The following is a 19,277-nucleotide window of genomic DNA, read 5'->3' as shown; positions in this document are numbered from 1 at the left end:
GTCAGAAGCAAATTAAAGGGGGGGGGGCTAGAGTGATCAAAAATTTTGACAAGCAAGAACAAATTAGGTTATGGTTTTGTATAACTTTGCTAAGCCCCCCTGCGAAGAAACATTTCTCAAATTTATTTACGAAGCATGCTTATGCAATCTTTATTGTTCTTTAACATATTTTGGATTATAAAATGTGAGAATGTTCTTAAATCATGAATAACAGGTCAATATTTTTACATGATGAGAAAACGCTAGCTAGCCATGATTTTAGGTTCATGTATCCTTACTGCGCTGGGGGGGGGGGGGGTCTTTTATTACGATTCCAATTCCAGGTGTTTGCATGTAGGATCTAACTAATAGTTATATATTAACATTTTCCAGTGTTTTTGTCTTGATAGATAAACCTTGTAACGTATAGTTAATTACAGTACTGTTTGGGGCGCAGGCGGGGTTTGCATAATTCTACTGGATAAAACCCGTAAAAATGCCAATAAGAAGATGGATAAATAAGGCGCGTAAAATATGGAGGGTAATCGTGTTCAAAAATCCAGACATGTAAACTTGTAAATCCGAATATGCAATCGTGTTGATGTGTGAGCCTGAGTATGAATATGTGTAATTCTGATCGTGTAACCTATAAAACTCGGGCATAAACACGTGTAAGATTTGACTCAGTTCCTTCGCATGATGCACATTTTGCAACTTTATTGTTTACATTAGTTAATTAAACCTTCAACTTTGCACACTTTCAATCCGTAGTTTCTGCATTTGTAACTTCAGGCTCGGCAATAGCACATCTGACTTGATACAAATTGACAATATAAAGTCTACATATGTAAATTTGGGGCTGGTCCTCCTCCTGTCTGTTTCATTGATCTCCTCCTCTCTGCTTCCTTTTTCTTTGTCAGACTTTGCATGTCTGCCCATTTTTTCTTCATTTCCTCGGTTGTTCTGTTGACCATTGCAACAGCATTGACTCTATTAGAATATAAATATTTGCCTTAGGTACTTAAATATATGTTTTTAATATATCAAATTTGTGCAGCTGTAGAGTGTATCTGTGTACACATATATATGTATTTGCACATTGTTTGTGCTTATAGCCTTATAGATAATGAATTTGTGAAAAAATGACAAAATGTATCTAAAAAGTTTCAACTCATTTTTTTTAATATTTCAAAATCCTGAAACCATCTTAAAAAGTTATATTGCCAGTAATATTGACCCAACCCACAACAGCTGATTGAGTAACTCAGTCAATTTATGGGCCAATATGTATAATACATATATGAGAAATATTGTTTATTATATCCGTATATGAAAGATATATCAGTATTATATTTAACATTCACATGAGAGAAAATATCACCTCAAATATTCCAGCTGTGAACGTTCATCAAGGACCACTATGCCAAATATTTATTTTCATTTGCATGTTTAACAGAAATTCAAAATCAATACCTCATTAACACAATAAAAGTAAGACGTTTAGCTTTAAACACAATTCTGGGGTCAGCCGAAATACCCGATATTTGTCTCCGGGCGGATTCTTCATGGAGTCATCTGAATGGCCAGAACCCAGGCGGCTAGTGCTAATACTGGTGAAGGCGGTGGCCGTGCGTCTGCTGTTCCTTCTACACTGTCTGCTGGCCATATCGAGGGTGACAGAAATTCTAGGACAACCCCTGTTCTGGACTTATTCTTTGACCGTCGTGTTCCTGGTATTAGAGGGATATCATGCTGTTTATCGAAGAAATGGCTTGGAGCACAAGTGGTAAGCTTAAATGAAAGAACTTGTGTAAAACAGAACTACGCTTTAACCCAGGGATCGTAAGTCAGCTTTGTAATCTGAAAGTAAAGCTGTTGTTTATATTAAAGGTGAAGAAGATAAAATTGGGAATTAAATTAAGTTCTATGTACAGAAAATATTTATATGTACATTTTTATAGAAAAATGGGTCTTAGTTTAAAGTGGTATGGGAGACCTCCATATTGTGATGTACTTTTTATTGAAATAAGTAATAAAATTAAGTGTAATTTATAAATAGTTTCTTTTCCAAAAGTGCCAAATACCAGCGTAGCGCAATGGGTAAGAGGGTTCATTACGAATCGGAAAGTCATGATTTATAGAATCTCGAATGAGATTTTAAATTTTTTACCTTTCTTAAAACTTTTAAAAACGTATTTTTTGGTTAAAAATTCTATAGACTATAAAATATGAAAGTTCTAAACCGTTGAAAGTATTTTAATTACAATGTACTTGTTAATTACAATCCACATTAATATCGATATACAATAAAATGTACATCCACTTATTTTTCACTTCATAAAAAGACGTGGTCTTTGAGGATCTCAAAATGGCAGACGGTTTCTTTATACTAAAATTAGTGAAGTGTAAATCAATCTAACTATTAAATACAAACCTTTTTTTCATTTTCTTAAAATCGGCCGAATCTTCAAAATATAATTTTGTTGACACTTGTGGGCGGTGTATCAATGATAACAACTGTTTCAAAGATGATTTGTTTATATTTTGAGTGGTGAGTAATTTTGAAATTTTTAATTTTGAAAGCATACACAATAATGCTTTTTCCCATGCAGGGTGTCTTTGGGAACGCTCATATTCATCGTTTTGGAAATCGGTCCCATTTGGATCATGGAGCTTGATAAGGCAGATCGAGCTTCTGGTAAAATATCTGACACTAGTAATGGAGGAGGATCCAATATGACGTCACAGGTAAACACTTAATTAACGATTCTGTGGGGAAATGCATACTGATATATAGCCCACAAACCCAGACCATATGTTCCTTTTTTGATCTTTTTGAAAGTTGATTCCCATTGAAAACTAATACAATGGTCATGGATAGCTTTGTCTTTATTAAGTCAACTTACATTCAACTGCGACAAGTATTTGTGCTTTGTGCTCTATTGAAACATGTAAATAGCTCAATCCAAACTCTAGTTTATTTACACCACATGTTCACAAATATCAAATGCCCCTTGCTACCTTTCACTGAATTCGAATTTCTTTTAAGCAAGCTTGAGATAGTCTTATAGCCGCTCAATAATTATTATCATTTCAACTGCAAGAAAATGACCTTAAATGCTAGCAGTATACTGCAAGAGCGAATTTTGAATACCAAATTTCGGCGTTAATCGTTGAGTTATAAGCGAGATACAGAGCTCACAATTCTTTGTAATGTAAACAAGGGTCAGGTCATGTTTTTTTTACATTTCAAATGTTGAAAAGAAAACTCCAGTATTAGACCTAAAACGAATGTGCCAAACGCTATAAACTGTTATTTATGTTCAAAACGAGTTAATAGATAGAAAAATCAGCTTGAAACAGAACTTAAACCAGTATATTCAATAAATGTAAAGAAAAACATTACAGAAGCCTTGTTTACATAGCAAAGAATAATGAGCTCTGTATCTTGCTTATAGCTCTACGACTGGCACTCACGTTTTGGTTGATCATTATAAATGCATTTCTGAAACATTGTTAAAAATTGTGACCATTTAATGAAAAATTTAACGTAAATCTGATGGGTTTTGTTAAATACCCAGCCTCGTTCTATTACACATTCATTCTCATTTATATTCAACTGACTTGAAATAAAGCTTTTTAAGAGAAATGGTAATGGAAAGCTTGCCGTGGAAAGGCATTGTAGAGAAAGAATTACGAATACTAATTGCTTGTATTTGTTTGATAAAAATATATTCGTAAAAAGCATTGATGCGCATGCACTTGCTTAAAGTTCTAAATACCTTTTATTTTGTTACTATCAATATATAAACATGTACATATACGTAGGCTTATTTTATTTATTGCTTTTCATTTTGTTTCAGAATTCACAGAACGAAAACTTGATTAGTTTAGATGACGATGTTTTTGTTTACGCGATAGAACAAAGTTTTTTGTTGATCATGATCATCGGTAGATGGGCACTGCCAAAGGGTCAAATGTCACGTGACAAACTGTCCAACTTGTTATTGGTTATGATCGGCAAAGCTTGTGACATAACCGATTTCTTTACACTGTTCTCCCACAATAAAGTGGCACTAGACAGAGCCTTCACGTATGTTGTCCTCGTAGTGTGGAGTCTTAGTGTGTTCCAGTTCCCAATCTCCTTCACGGAGGCCAGAGAAGAGAACGTCATCATCAGTTTCCATAGAGACAGACAGTATATGAAGGTGGTGGTTCGAACCCTCAACGTGTGCCTCAAAACGGAAATCTGGAGCATTTTGGGGGCAATCTTCATGCAGGAGTTCCCGTTTTTAGTTTGTCGTTCCTATGCTGTCGGCGCTCTAGGAATAGTTGATGATACCATCATTTTCTTCTTATTTAAAAATTCATTGATAATAGCTATGTACCTGTATCGTCTTGTTTCCCTGTGTTTGGAGATGGACCCTTACAGTGATTTGAAAACTGAAGTGGTCGAAACAGAAATTGAAAAAGGAGATAAAACTCTTACCATAAAAGAAATAAACGATAAGGAGGAGACAGTGACTCATAATCTCTTTTTCAACAAACATTCTGAGGCATTTCCAAATGAGACACAGAATACGAGTCTCAAAGAAATTACCAGCAAACACCAAACAACGAACATAGAGAATGTTACGATGAACTCAGAGAAAGTTGATAAACAAGAAAAGATAATTCCAGAAAAAGCTCTGGATACAAACTCAGCAAAGACTGAAAAGAGTCTCCAAGAAACCAAATATAAACATCACGTAAGGAAATTAAATAATGTTGATAAACAAAAAAGCCCAATTTATGTCCAGAAGTTGTTACGGATTCAAACTCAACAAAAATTGAGAAGGATCTCCAAGAAACCAAACATAAACATCGCAATATGAACTTTAAAAACGGTGATATACAGAAGAGCCGAATATCTGACAAAGAAATGTGATGGATTCAAACTCAACAAATATTTTGATTGGAAACACTTAAACTGATTACCAAAATCAACTTCTAGACTTCGAATACTCGTATATATTGTGCATCTTTGTTTTGTAAACCCAAAAATCGTCACGTTGATTGAAATAGCCGGTTGTAATTATTGTTCTTAAATCGACTCATATTTACGTTCCGGCTGATTGTATGCCTTTCCAATCAATAAAATCAAAGCTATTGCATGCACAGTTTCATTATTTGATGTGAGCTTTTCTGTTTACATCTGTCTGTCTGGCTGACTATCAGTCTGCCCGACTTACATTTTGGACTTTTTTTCCTAGAAACGCTGAACAATTGCAACCAAACTCATATTCTTATGGGAAATGGAATTTTTTGTTGAGATGATAGGGCACACCGTTCCAAAAGGGATGTATAAAAACGTGTAAAATAGTATGTCATCCCAAGAACATATTACTGAACAACCAGTCACAAAATACAATTTCATTTTTTTTCTTAATTAAATCTTTTTGATGTTAGAATGGGTTTTTACCAATTGCAACCAAACTCATATTCTTATGGGAAATGGAATTTTTTGTTGAGATGATAGGGCACACCGTTCCAAAAGGGATGTATAAAAACGTGTAAAATAGTATGTCATCCCAAGAACATATTACTGAACAACCAGTCACAACAAAATAGGGATATCTTTTAAAGGTAAAGATTCTGAAATAAGACTAAACAAATGAGTAAAAAAAATTTGGGGGATAAGATACCGCGAAAACCCATTTTGTTTAGTCGCAAAATACAATTTCATTTTTTTTCTTAATTAAATCTTTTTGATGTTAGAATATAAGTTTGCAATACTAGTAGCAAATTTTAACTAAATTCAGTTTTGAATATTTTAACAAACGATAAGCAAAAAATATTGTCATAAGCTTTTATGGTATCGAAGCAACAACCTAAAAAGCCAAGAAATATAAGATTATTTTACCCCCCCCCCCCGCGCCTGTTAACAAAGTTGGGGGTATATAGGCCGTCTGTCCGTTCGTCTGTCTGTGTTTGGTCCATATTTTTCTTATGGAGGAACATTTAAAGTTCATACTTTAAATCAAGATTGATTACGACCTAAGGGTGTGTCATTATTTTGACTCAAGGTCATCTGGGCAAGTTCAAGGTCACTGGAAGGAAAAGTGCATAATTCGTGTCCGGTCAATAACTTTCTGTGGGAAAAACAACTTTCGTTGGGAAAAACATAGGAAGTTCTTACTTCACACAAAGATTGCTTATCACCTAAGGGTGTGTCATGATATTGACCCTAGGTTCATTTGGGCAAGTTCAAGATCATTGAAAGGAAAAGTGCAAAATTCATCTCTGATCTGTATCTGTCTTTTGGAAAAACTTTGACACAAGATCACATGTCATTTGGGCACATTCAAGGTCACTGGAAGTTAAAGTGCAAAATTAGTGTTCAGTCTATATCTTTGTTTTGGAGAAACATTGGAAGTTCTTACTTCATACAATAAATGCTTATGACCTGATGATGGGACATGAGTTAACCTACTGCAAACAAATGTATAGTGGGTCATTTGTCCACGTTTTTGTTGATTGAAATCGATTTGTTTTCCATTAAACATTATTTAGAGCATAACAAAAATATGGAGCACAGCCCCACACTATAGAAGAATAGGAATTGAAATTCGAAAACATGACACTATTTGAAGGTTTTGAAACGCAGACGCCAATTTAAATCAACATATTCCAACTATTGGACATATTTAAGGGTTGCAAATCAACATTAGGTTAAATATAGATTTTTTTTAAATTGATGATATTTTAATTTTACAGTACCATAAACCGTCCTTGTATAGATGTATTTTAGACGTCTTATCCACCAATCTACTACAGTATATCAATGGATCAAAAATCTATATGTAATACATATTTATAGTAATTATTTAATTTTGTTCACGAGTGATCATACAAATAAAGAAAACAAATAACAATCCACATGACTAAAACAATTTTTTTAAACAATTATACAGTAATTTTTCTTAAACAACATATTGTTTGATAACATTAAAACAAATCTTGCTTACATTAGATTTAAATTCATTTTTCAATTATTCAAGTTGTACTGTAGAATTTTTTATTTTACGTTGTGCAATATTTGTGGAGAGTCAAAAAAATTCTGGCTCGGTGAAGTTTTCTTTTGTGTTTAACCGTCTTTGAGATAAACAGAAATGCGGTTGTATGCACAACCATACGAATATCACCACTATCAATAATTATGATTCCACAGTTTTTTAAAAAAAATAATTGGTAGAGTTCCCCAACTATCTGCGCTTTGATGCGAGACTAATTACAAACGTCATTAAATTTTTTCAAATTTTAGGAAATTACCTATTATTTTGATTTGTGCAAGCGTTTGTTAAAATGGGATTTAAAGCTGATATTTATACCATTGGTACGCTGTTAAGTTCTTGCAACTCACGTTTCTAAATACACTATATTTGTTGAGCGCTTACATATTCCATATTTTGATATCATCGCTAAAGTACATGATATATTAATGATACTAATTTTTTGTCAGAGTACTGCATTGACCCTTTTATGGTAGCGAGCAACATTTTTTTTTCTACATTCACAATTTTTCATTTGTCCTTCAACAAATTAGAGAATTCCTTGAGAAGACCTTTGCTGATCATTACTTTTCTTCACCCGTTATGAAAATGTCAAGCAACATTTCCTTTAACACTAATCTAAACATTTCAATGAAAAATTCATTGGTTTGCAGACTCTGCTTAAGTAGATGCCATGGACCACATCAATTTTAATCTCTAGATGCTCTCTTAAATTATAACTAACTGCATTTTCAGACGTCCGATATATTTCCAATAAAATAGAGGTATTGTAAGTCGTAGCGGAAGCTCATTCATGTTTCAAAGCTGTTTTAGGCAACAACAAAATATTTGTGAATAATTAAAAAAAAACATGGTTTCAGTTATTCCATCTATGCATGTTCGTGAAGGACCACATCATCAAATATTAATTTTCCTTTGAATATTAACAGGAATATGAAATCAATATCTCATTAAGGCATTAAAGGAGTGACGTTTCGCCTCAAACGCAATTGTTGGCTCAAACTGAGTACGTGTCTGTCTGTTTTCTAAATTCTTCATATTCTAAATGGAGTCTGAGAAGTTAAAATCCACACGCCAATTGCTAACCTTGGGTCAGGCGGTTGGCGTGCGCCTAGTTTTCCTTTTACATTGTCTACTGGCTATATCAAGAGTATCAGACATTCTCAATAAACCTTTGTTTTGGATTTATTCTTTGTTCGTTCTGCTCCTGATTTTAGAGGGTATTCACGCTGTTTTCCGAAGAGATGGCTTGGAACACAAATGGTTAGTGTAGCTTTTGAGATAAGAAAAAAAACCACAAGCATTTATGAGTACAAAAAACGACCTATTGATATTATCTTTGTTAACCGGCCTGTAAATAACTGAATTGCGAAATGTTAAGAGAAAATATATAGCAAATTGAAATCCAAAGAGCTGAAGAAATAATGATTATTAAACACAGTTTTTCATTGTATTTCATACACTTATTATAGTAAAAAAAAGGTTACAATCTTCCTGTCTTATGTAGGGTGTCTTTGGGAACGCTCATATTCATATTACTGGATATAGGTCCCATTTGGATCATGGAACTTGATAAGGCAGACCGAGCTTCTGGCAGAATATCTAAAACAAGTAATGGTGGAGGATCCAATACAACGTCACAGGTAATACTTAAATATAATAGTTTAACGAAAAGTCCACTTCATTACTGACAAAGCGACCATCATTTTTATTAGGTACATCACTTGCTTGGACTTTAGATTTTCTTATAATACACATCGAGATATAACTGTATGCAGGGTAATATTCGCCCCCGTTTTATTTTCGTCTCTTTTGCCTTCGTTGTCAGCGGGCGAAATTCAAGACTGAGCGAATTAAGATTTTTCATATTGTCTTCTTTTTAATACAACTGTGTCTAGGCGAATTTAGGACGGTGGGAACCGTTAGCAAGTGTAGAGGCGAAAATAACACGAGACGAAAATAATCCTGTATAAAGTATGTTCCCTGTTTGTTTTCTCATTTCTTCGGTTAATTAAACGAAATGTAATATTTTTGTATATTCAACTTGTGTACCAAAACATCCATGTTTTATTTAATTAAATTGAATGTCCATAAAGCAAGCGTTAGATTATGTTCGTTAATTTCATTTCAAAGGTATAAAATACAAAATGTTATATAACGCAAGGCCAGATATAAATGCTATTGATTAGGAATATGAGTGTGAATACTCAAAAAAGATCACGCGGTATTCAGATTATAAGAAAACTGATTTTGTCATAATAACTATTTTTCATAAGTTTATCTCAAATAAATACAATTGAAATCTATTCTAAAAGTTGAAATAGACAAAATCAAGCTTATTCTAAAGAATTTGAACATGTGATATAAATTCATTCCTTTGTCCTACTTCAGATATTTGTTTAAAATTGTATCCCATATGTCAATATATTTTAGAGCATTTGTCTTGAAAAATCATAAAGTTATTGTTTTGAGAAGAACATTTTTTAGAAAAACAAAAATAATTTAATGTTAATCCTCCTAGAATAGATCATATCTCTGGAGAGAGCATCCAAACTATTTATATCTTTCTTTTGTTAGAAATTCAATCTAGAATATTTGAAGCAATATTATTTTAATATATTACCGTTCAAATTAATGTACATTAAAATTTTTATATTTGTTTCAGAATTTGCTAAACAGAAACTTCATCAGTTTAGATGACGATGTATTTGTTTATGCGATAGAGCAAAGCTTCTTGCTGGTCATGATCATTGGAAGATGGGCACTGCCTAAAGGTCAAATGTCACGTGACAAACTGTCCAATTTGTTATTGGTTATGATCGGCAAAGCTTGTGACATAACCGATTTCTTTACGCTGTTCTCCCACAAGAACGTGGCACTTGACAGAACCTTCACTCATGTTGTTCTGGTTGTGTGGAGCCTTAGTGTGTTCCAGTTTCCGATCTCCTTCACAGAGTCCAGAAACGACAACGTTGCCATCAGTATCCATAGAGACAGGCAGTATATGAAGATTATTGTACGAACCCTAAACGTGTGTTTTAAAACGGAAATTTGGAGCATATTGGCGGCAATCTTCATGCAGGAGTTCCCGTTTCTGGTTTGTCGTTCTTATGCCGTCGGTGCTCTGGGAATTGTAAATGACTCTATCATTTTCTTTTTATTCAAAAACTCGTTGATAATATCCATGTACACGTACCGTCTTGTATCCCTGTGTTTGGAAATGGACCCTTATAGTGATTTGAGGACTGCAGTTGTTGAAACAGAGATTATAAATGGAAGACAAACCATGACCATTCAAGGAATTGATGATGAGGAAGAGATAGTGACGCTCGACATTTCAGCGAACAAACAATCTGAGGTTGATTCTCGTCCAAATGAGACACATCATCAGAATTTTCAAGAAAACGACTATCAACAGCAAACGATGAATGTGAAGACTGTTAACAAGCGCATAAAGCCCAAAATCTGTCCAGAAAATGTTAAGGATTCATAACATTAGCAATGATTGGAAAGAGGAAATTTCTAAATAAATATATTCATATGTGTAAGTTTTGATCACTTCAGCTTCTTGAGCCTTGGCGCGACTCTCTGATAGGACTTTAACTTTGCTGTGTAGTCCAATTATTGTGTCTTAATTCGTAACATGCAATAAATAACATATTCCAATATTTGTCTTCTTGGTTTTGGTTGTCTGAGTCTAAGCTATATAGTTTTACATAATGAAAAGATTTTTTTCACTTAAGTTTTGGTTAACTTAATATGGTTTTGGTTAACTTAGTTTGCCTTATTGTCAAAAACACAGACTACTAACGATTCCCTTCTATTAGACCGAGCTTTTTTGCTTTGACGAGGTTTTTCAGTTGTTAGCTTTCTAAGCCCTCCTTTAGAACGCACCACCAGTTTATTTTTTATTGTCCATTTCTATTTTTCTCCTCCATTAACCATGGTTGTTCCATTAATTCTACAGGATAGAGTTTTATTCATACCTAAATAATAAATCTGCTCGAATAGGGTTTTTTGTACCAGTGCTCGCCCTACTACAGAGAGAGCATGAAGAATTTGTATATACATGTACCTGTATTGCACAAATATGCATCAATATACAATTCTCCGTAGCTTCACTTAAATTGGTACTTAATAAGGGGTTAATTCTGTAATTATTATAAATAATTGGTTTGGTTAAAGGGGCATGGTCACGATTTTAGTCAACAATTATTTTTTCGATTTTAATGTTTACAATGCTTCAGTAATGCATTTTTAATTGGCAACTAAAATTTGAGTGTCATTTGGTGAGTTATAAGCGAGTTACAGAGCTTACAATTCTTTGCAATGTAAACAAAGCTTTTGTTTACATTATGAATGTTGAAGTGAAAATTCATGTTTTAGACCTAAAATGACTGTATTAATCGTTAGGAACTGTTTAATTATGCTTTAAATGAATAATCAGATAATCAAACCAGCTTGAAAAAGATTTTTACTGGTATATTGAACCTATGTAAACAAAAACAGGGCACAAGCCTTGTTTACATGACGAAGAATTGTGAGCCCTGTATCTTGCTTAAAACTCAACGACTGACACCCACATTTCATTTTATCATTAGAAATGCATTCCAAAAGTATTGCGAATAATAACACCAGAAAAATAGAATTTGACCAAAATCGCGACCATGCCCCTTTAAGAGAATTTGCTCTTGGGTAATTGTAGATATTCAGATCAATATCTCATTAGTTTTTACAGAGAGAAATGAGGGAATCATATTGTACACACCTTAATTAAAAATTTAGAGCACTTAAATCTTAATTGTAAATGAAGTCCGAAGGGTATACAGGCCAGGCACCTAATCATCCACATGGCTAAGCATTAATTACCAAAAACTATTTTTTTCACTTCCTACTGGTCATGGCATTGTTATATGCTATTAGCAATTCCAAACTTATAATCTGGATTCCCCTCATGTACTAGTATTCAACAGTCAGAGAGAGAGAGAGAGAGAGAGAGAGAGAGAGAGAGAGAGAGAGAGAGAGAGAGAGATTACACTCAAGAATTAGGCTCATAATGAATGAAAAAATGAACTTCAGCGGGTTTTGGAGAACAATTGTCCACTTACAAAGGCATTTTTGAAATCCATCATATCTTTATATTACTTAAAGCAGGTAAATATCAAATTAAAGAAATCGGTGCCATAGTGGCGAAATTCCTTTTAGTTTTACTGATTTAAGTAGAATCTTTAATTGAAATCAACCAACCTAGAGGTTACATGTGAGAAACCAAACAGATTTTTTATAAAGATATAGCCATCCCGATTTATAGAGTCTTTTACATCAGCAATATACGCGTACTTTAAGGCATACTGTACAACGTAAATCACTTTTGTCATCTATTATACATTCATGAAATTATAATGCTGCATCAACTACCTAAATTCAATTTTCATACACAAATTGACATGTTAAAAGAAATAAGCAAATACCGTTTCCAAATAATTTTATGTGAGACTGTCAAATGAAGCCCAAAGAAGATTTGACGAGAATAAGTTTTACGCCAAATTCAAGTACTTAGCAATATTGATCATTCAACAATGGATACTTGATGCGCAGAAAATCCGTTAAACATTGTTTAAAAATATATTTAATTACTTGATATTATCTGAATGCGGTTCCCAAAGGACCAATTTTTACAAATTACATAAGAAAATCGATGACAAATTATTGTTTTTATATAATATGAATATAAAAGTAAGATGTAAATTTATGTGTAGGTTCCAAGGTTTGATATGTCTTAGCAAATGGTCTATTGACGAAAAGAAACAAACAATATGATAAAAAAAAACACTAAATATATTTGTTTGTGATATTTATCTATATACGTGTATACATTCCAAAACACTTTATCAACAACTTGATAAATAAATCAAGTGTATAAAAAATCATGAACTATTCTATAGCAATTAAAAATAATATATACACCGATGATACACCAATGTTTAAATACAAACACCCCAAACATTGATAGTAAGCAATCAGTTTCCTTAGCTTAGTACAAATGTCCCAAACATTGATAGTAAGCAAACAGTTTCCTTAGCTTAGTACAAATGTCCCAAACATTGATAGTAAGCAAACAGTTTCCTTAGCTCCTTAGAAATTATAATTCGGTCACAAATCTTGACTTAATAATATGATATAAAATTATATCACTTTTATTCAAGACCTGCAATTTTTTTGTTATATAGATATGGATATTTTTTATGATTGCTAATTCTCCATTAATGGTGAGTGATTTTGTTTTCTATTTTAGTCTTGCATGTACAATACTACTGTTTAAGAACGTTAAGATCTCTTTTATCCTCACGAGTGTTATTCTCAGTGTGTGGGGTTTTTTTCACGATTGCATAGTTCGTAGTTATATATGGCAATGTAGGAAACAAATAAATGTAGGAATAACAAAATAGGTAACAACATGTGATTTATTTTGTCAGCTCACACATGGCAATCAATCAACATATTTATAAATAAAAATGTTGCTTTTGGCTGCCTAAAATCATAACATATATAAGAGTTGTATTTTTTAACTTCTGTCGTATATTTTTACTTCTGCGTTGCCGTGATATTTTCAGAGAATATTAAATTGTTGATTGTGATCATGACTTTACACTTCAAGCTTTTTCTAAAAGCTGAGACTTTTATTTAGGGACCCCCGGATACCAAGGACATGTACAAAACATGATTGTAATTTTGTGTTCTTGATGTATGACATCTATAATTGCTTTGCATTATACAAAACACTTCCTGTTTTAATCCTTTCCCTTCTTATCCAAATCAAAATGGTAAGTTTATTTCACGTTTTGTTTTTATTGTGATTTTTTACAATCATTGATTTTACTCTTTGTTATAAAACGATAAAGACTTAAAACGTTTATTTAGCTCATGATTTTTGTATCTAGAGATTGGTATGCATTGAAATATTAAGATTTTCAAATTGATAACAGTTAAACAGTTCAGAGAGATTTTGTGCCATTTATTTAATATCAGCAATGTTATTGGTCTAAATATTTTATGAAATATTGAAGACCTTTCATCATTTTTATTCGCTGTCTCACGTCATATGGTTATGACGTGAGATATATGTAATTCTGGTTGTTTGTATGACGTTTTACACTATTGTGATCTCGTCATACTTGATTTACAGGTGTTTAAATGCTTGTTTGTCCTTGCAATATGTACTTGTTATGGCCGGTTGTCCGAGATCTTCCTGGATAAAGAATGGGAAGAGTTTAAGCGGATCTACAGTAAAACCTATACAGAGCAAGACGAGAAAATCAGGTCAAAGAATTAGTTATTCAATAAGTTTTTAATTTGCCAAAAAAAATTAAAAAAAGATATTGAATAAATGAACATATTAAAAGTAAGTGGCTTTAGATTTAACCTTTATCATAAACAAGAGGCCCAGATCGCTCAACTGAGAAACGATAGTCTTGATAAAATCAGCGTTATGAAGTCACGTACAAACTATCTGTACAATGTAAGGAAATAGATCCTAAAATTTTCTCCAGCTATTCTTACGTTAAACATTGAACACCAATTGTCACTGGATGATTTCATAGCCATATTTTATATTTAACAATGCAGTTCTAAAAAAAATCTTAAACAACTGTTCATATGTATATATACATACATCAAACCTTTAACACCATTTGTAGCCCAAATATTGTCCAGGGGCCACAGTCAAAACATTTGAGGACCAACAAATGACAAGATGCTAGCATATATGTTATACAATATATTATAACATTTAAGTTTTGTATTCTAATTTCCTATGTAAAAATTCAACCCCTCGCTCTATTGTGACCTCATCCTATCCCGGTGATCATGATTTTAACAACCTGAATTTTCAATACCCAAGTATGCTTCCACATAAGTTAAAGCTTGTCTGGTTAACTGGTTTTTGAGAATAACATTTATAAATTTTCTCTTTATATTCTTATTTACAAAATCGACCCCTATTGTAGCCCTAACCATACCACTGGAGGTAATGATTTAAACAAGTTTGAATCTAAACCACATGAGAATGCTTCCATACAATTTTTAGCTTTTGTGGCCAATTGGTTTTTGAGAATATTTTTGAAAAATACCAACAAATCTGATATTTTCATTAATTCTTAATTATCGGTCTGACAGACACAAAATTTGATAAGATAAGCTTTTAGCTCAGGTGGACTAGAAAAAATTCATGAAAGTTTTTTGTGTTTTTTAATAGCCTTCAAGACAGAGCGGTTCTATTAAACGAGTATCTTTCTTCGATGTAGGTTTATAATGATATTAGCTCTCTGTGAATAGAAATTGTTGATCACGGTCATTACCCACTGTAGTTATATGGAAAATTTTATTAGATTATACTGGGCTCTCCCACCAAATTTTTGAATTTGTCCAACATCTCTTAAAATATGAATTTACAATAAAATACAAACATATTTAAATCTGATAATTTGGGGGAGGGGGGGGGTGAAAACATTAAATATGGTGAAATTAAACGTTTTTAAATTGGGACAATGGATTTTAACGGTTCCAGATAAATTCATTGGTTTTAAAACGACACAAACACAAGACAACTTTCATAACTTCAAAGAATGAAAAGGATATTTTTTCTCTGCATGACATGGTTTGCTATTTGATTAATTGTAACAGAAAATCCATCTGGATCCAAAATATAGATATAATCAATAGACACAACAAGGAGGCGGACATGGGTCATCATAGCTATAGACTTGGCATGAACGAGTTTGGGGATATGGTACGTATTCCGACGGTTACATCATAGTTCAATAGCATTTCTGAAATAGTTGAAAGAGCAATCGTTCATCTTCAATACGATTTCTCCAAGCAAAGTTTACCATTTTAGAAAGAACTGCTTATTAGAATTACATATACATGTAAATGATGAATCTTGGCCATATGAAATGAAGGTCACAAATATTCTTACTTTCAGAATTGCTTTAAAAAATTTCGATAGGAATTGGAAATTATTATAGCATATTTATTGTTTAATATCAACGAAAACAACAAGTACCAAAAGTCATTTCACTCGTTTGAAAGTAAGGATGACATTTATAGTGTCGATACTTTAATCTTTTTTAAAGATAAACAACCTTTTTCAAGGTAAAATCAAAATACTATTAGTACACTATGTAAGCTGTTTTACAAACTCAATTTTATATCAAAGGAAGTAACACGGATGTTAAATGTAGCAAAAGAATACGTTACAGACAATGTTAGCACATTTCTACCACCAAACAACCTTCAACTACCAGAAACTGTCAACTGGACAAAAGAGGGTTATGTCACTCCCGTGAAAAACCAGGTTTCCTTAAACGGACTTGGACACGATTTGAGCTTAAAATTTAAAATTTCATTTTTCCTATTTTAATGTTTTAGAATGGTTGATTTGGGTACTTTTAATACTTTGTCAAATTTTGAAAGTCAAATATTGAGGTATAAGCAAGATACAGAGTTTGAAAATCTTTGTTTTCTAAACAAAGCTCGAGCTTTTTTATGGTTTACATATATGTTTTATTGGTATAAGTCTCAATCAAATAATGCTTTTTTTCTGTTTATCATATTATCTGTAAACACATTAAATTAGTTTACCGTGTTTGCCACGAGTCATTTGGTCAAAGAAATGGTAATTCCATACTTTACATTATTTGTAAACAAATATAAGGCTTGAGCTGTTTACATAATAATGATTTTTAACCTCTGTATCTCTCTTATAACTTGACTTCTAACATTCAAATTTTGGTCAATCATTCAAAATGAGCAAGTAAACCATTTTATACATAAAAAAGAAAAGAAAATCTTGTTCTAAAATCGTGTCCAGGTACCTTTAAATACTTATCTAAAATCTTGCATGACATAGTTTTAAAATCAAAACAGAATCATTCTTTTTTTTAACAATCTTTTTTTAAAAGGTGGAATTCCTAATAGTGTGTACCCACCTTTTCATTTAGGGTTACTGTGGGTCTTGTTGGGCTTTTGCAACCACTGGGGGATTAGAGGGACAGCATTTTCGGAAAACGAAGAAACTAGTCTCTCTTTCAGAACAAAACCTGATTGACTGTTGCAAAGGTTTATCTATCAAAGGAATATATATAGTTTTTGAGTAAAAAATATTTATTGAAATATTGCATTTAAAGAACACTTACAGTGACTAACTTTCTTTAACTTAATTTATGCATTATCCTCTGTTAAGAAAACCTGGGATGTACTGGGGGATTACCTGTGACTGCTTACAAGTATATTGCAAGAAATGGAGGGATTGACACAGAAGAATCCTATCCTTACTTAGGAAAGGTACAAAAACATAATACATTCTTAATTATATATTTTGAGAGTACGTAAAAACAGATATTTTATTCACATTTAAGAATGGCAATTGTACTTTTCGTCCACCGAAAATTGGAGCTACCTGTCAGGGGTTCGTCCGAGTCCCTGCTGGAGACGAGGTGGGTCTTCAAAAAGCGGTAGCTAGTGTTGGTCCAGTAACAGTTAGCATAGACGCTAGCCTGAAGTCATTTTATCTGTACAAGGAAGGAGTGTATGACGACAAAAAATGCAGCAAAAAGATGTTTAACCATTTTGTCTTGATTGTTGGATATGGAAAGCACCTTGGCAAAGAATACTGGCTTGTAAAGAACAGGCAAGGATAAAGCTATTTTATTCCAGCAATTCCTGCAGAAAAAAATACTTAAGGTCAACTTTCACTAATATAAAAGTGTCCTAAATACCCGCGATCGATCTTTTTAGCACTCACGCTCAATTTGAATGGGATATTGTATTTTGCTTGCATCTTTTTAATACCAAACTTCTTGGACGTTCCTGGACCGTTTAGTATGCTCCGAAAAAATTTCACGACGTTTTGGAATATTTTTTTTTATATCCACTTTTGAAAAAGAAAGTAATATTTTTATTACTCTGCACAAAGCAAGATACCTATACAAAAAAAGCTTATCAAAAAATTCATTTGTTTTTCTTTTTTGATCTGATCATCTTTTTTTTCTTTTCTATGTTTTATTACAGCTGGGGAATGTCATTTGGAATGGACGGCTACATTATGATGGCTCGAAATCAAGACAACCAGTGTGGTATTTCAAACCAGCCCGTGTACCCTATTGTGTAGGGCAAAAACGATTGTGAAAAAAAGGATTGTCAAGATTCATTTCTTTTCTAAATGTAATCAATGAAACTTTTTAAAACTAATTCAAAAAAAGAAGCAATGGGTTCTTTGATTTTTATTTCACTTATATGATAGTGGGTTAAATGGATTTCTTCTTTAAATTATTATGGAAAATCTCTGTTATTAATCTACATGGATTATGATTTTTACGTATTTTGATATTTTTTGTATAATTTTCTTGTATTGATTTACCTGTAAAAACAAACATTGAAGCCAATAAAGTGTATTTTGAACATAAAGTGAACTGTTACTGGAAAGAAATTAACTTGATTAAAACGATTTTTATGAGGAAACCTTAAAATAAAAACGAATGACAAACTTTAGAGGCTTACACTAATTTAATAACTTGGAAAAAATGACACTGCAAACATTCACTTCCTTGTACCAATTCATCACAACCATAACCGTTGAGTGTTTTTTTTTACACCGCAGTTCTAATATTCTAAAGGGGATGAAGAGGAATAAAGTGCTGCTTGTACAAGTAGCCATGGTTTTAGTGATTTTTATACAGACAACAACGATCTACAAAAGTTCTTAAAATCTGTCAGTTAGTTTTTACATTTTGTTTAAGAACAAGTGATATTTATATTTATCTTCTATTTCTTAATATTTGATGAAAAGGATATAAAAAGGGAAGGTGTGGTAAGAGTAAAGAAGAGAAATTCAAGATAGATACTATCTTTTGAAATGAAGAAGTGTTTTAGTCAGACACTTCACTGAATAGAAAATATACACTGTACGTACTCTTGGATACAAGAGAATACTCTTTAACTTCCCATGCGTCAGTTACGTACTGACTCATTATTAATTGAACAAGCTAATGTTCTACTCGCAATTAATTTTGTCGTGCCGTTGTTCCAAGTTCTGGGGCTACTAACATGTCTTTCTAGTAATAAGACCATCATCTATGATATTCAGTTGTTCATATCATATAAATATTACTTATCACATTTAAGGTTTTTAGTTTTTTAGATATTGAACTTGATATTTTCATTATATTCAAATAGTTTTTTTTCCAC

At 32.5% G+C, this 19,277-nt stretch overlaps 1 protein-coding gene across 1 annotated transcript; it reads left to right on the top strand.

Moving 5' to 3' along the window:
• The first annotated feature begins 1,390 nt into the window (after positions 1–1,390).
• On the top strand, positions 1,391–18,579 carry LOC128167842 (uncharacterized). The gene is made up of 13 exons (XM_052833772.1): positions 1,391–1,765; positions 2,592–2,727; positions 3,843–4,727; positions 8,249–8,294; positions 8,580–8,674; positions 9,697–10,164; positions 14,218–14,351; positions 15,714–15,819; positions 16,249–16,386; positions 17,033–17,150; positions 17,275–17,375; positions 17,450–17,721; positions 18,102–18,579. The coding sequence occupies exons 1-13, from the start codon at positions 1,545–1,547 to the stop codon at positions 18,199–18,201; spliced, it is 2,820 nt and encodes a 939-aa protein (XP_052689732.1). The 5' UTR covers positions 1,391–1,544; the 3' UTR covers positions 18,202–18,579.
• Positions 18,580–19,277: the final 698 nt, after the last annotated feature.

This window comes from Crassostrea angulata, chromosome 10, assembly GCF_025612915.1.
Source record: "Crassostrea angulata isolate pt1a10 chromosome 10, ASM2561291v2, whole genome shotgun sequence".
NCBI lineage: Eukaryota > Metazoa > Mollusca > Bivalvia > Ostreida > Ostreidae > Magallana > Magallana angulata.
The sequence above is the reverse complement of the archived record's forward strand: the minus strand, read 5'-3'. Positions and strand labels throughout refer to the sequence as shown.

What these genes read in the sequence shown, in the direction of transcription:
- LOC128167842 (XM_052833772.1), top strand. Translation starts at nt 1,545, where the DNA reads ATGGAGTCATCTGAATGGCCAGAACCCAGGCGGCTAGTGCTAATACTG. An exon ending in GATCCAATACAACGTCACAG is followed by an intron (nt 8,675 to 9,696) that starts GTAATACTTAAA and finishes TATTTGTTTCAG; the next exon opens with AATTTGCTAAACAGAAACTT. An exon ending in TGAACGAGTTTGGGGATATG is followed by an intron (nt 15,820 to 16,248) that starts GTACGTATTCCG and finishes TTTATATCAAAG; the next exon opens with GAAGTAACACGGATGTTAAA.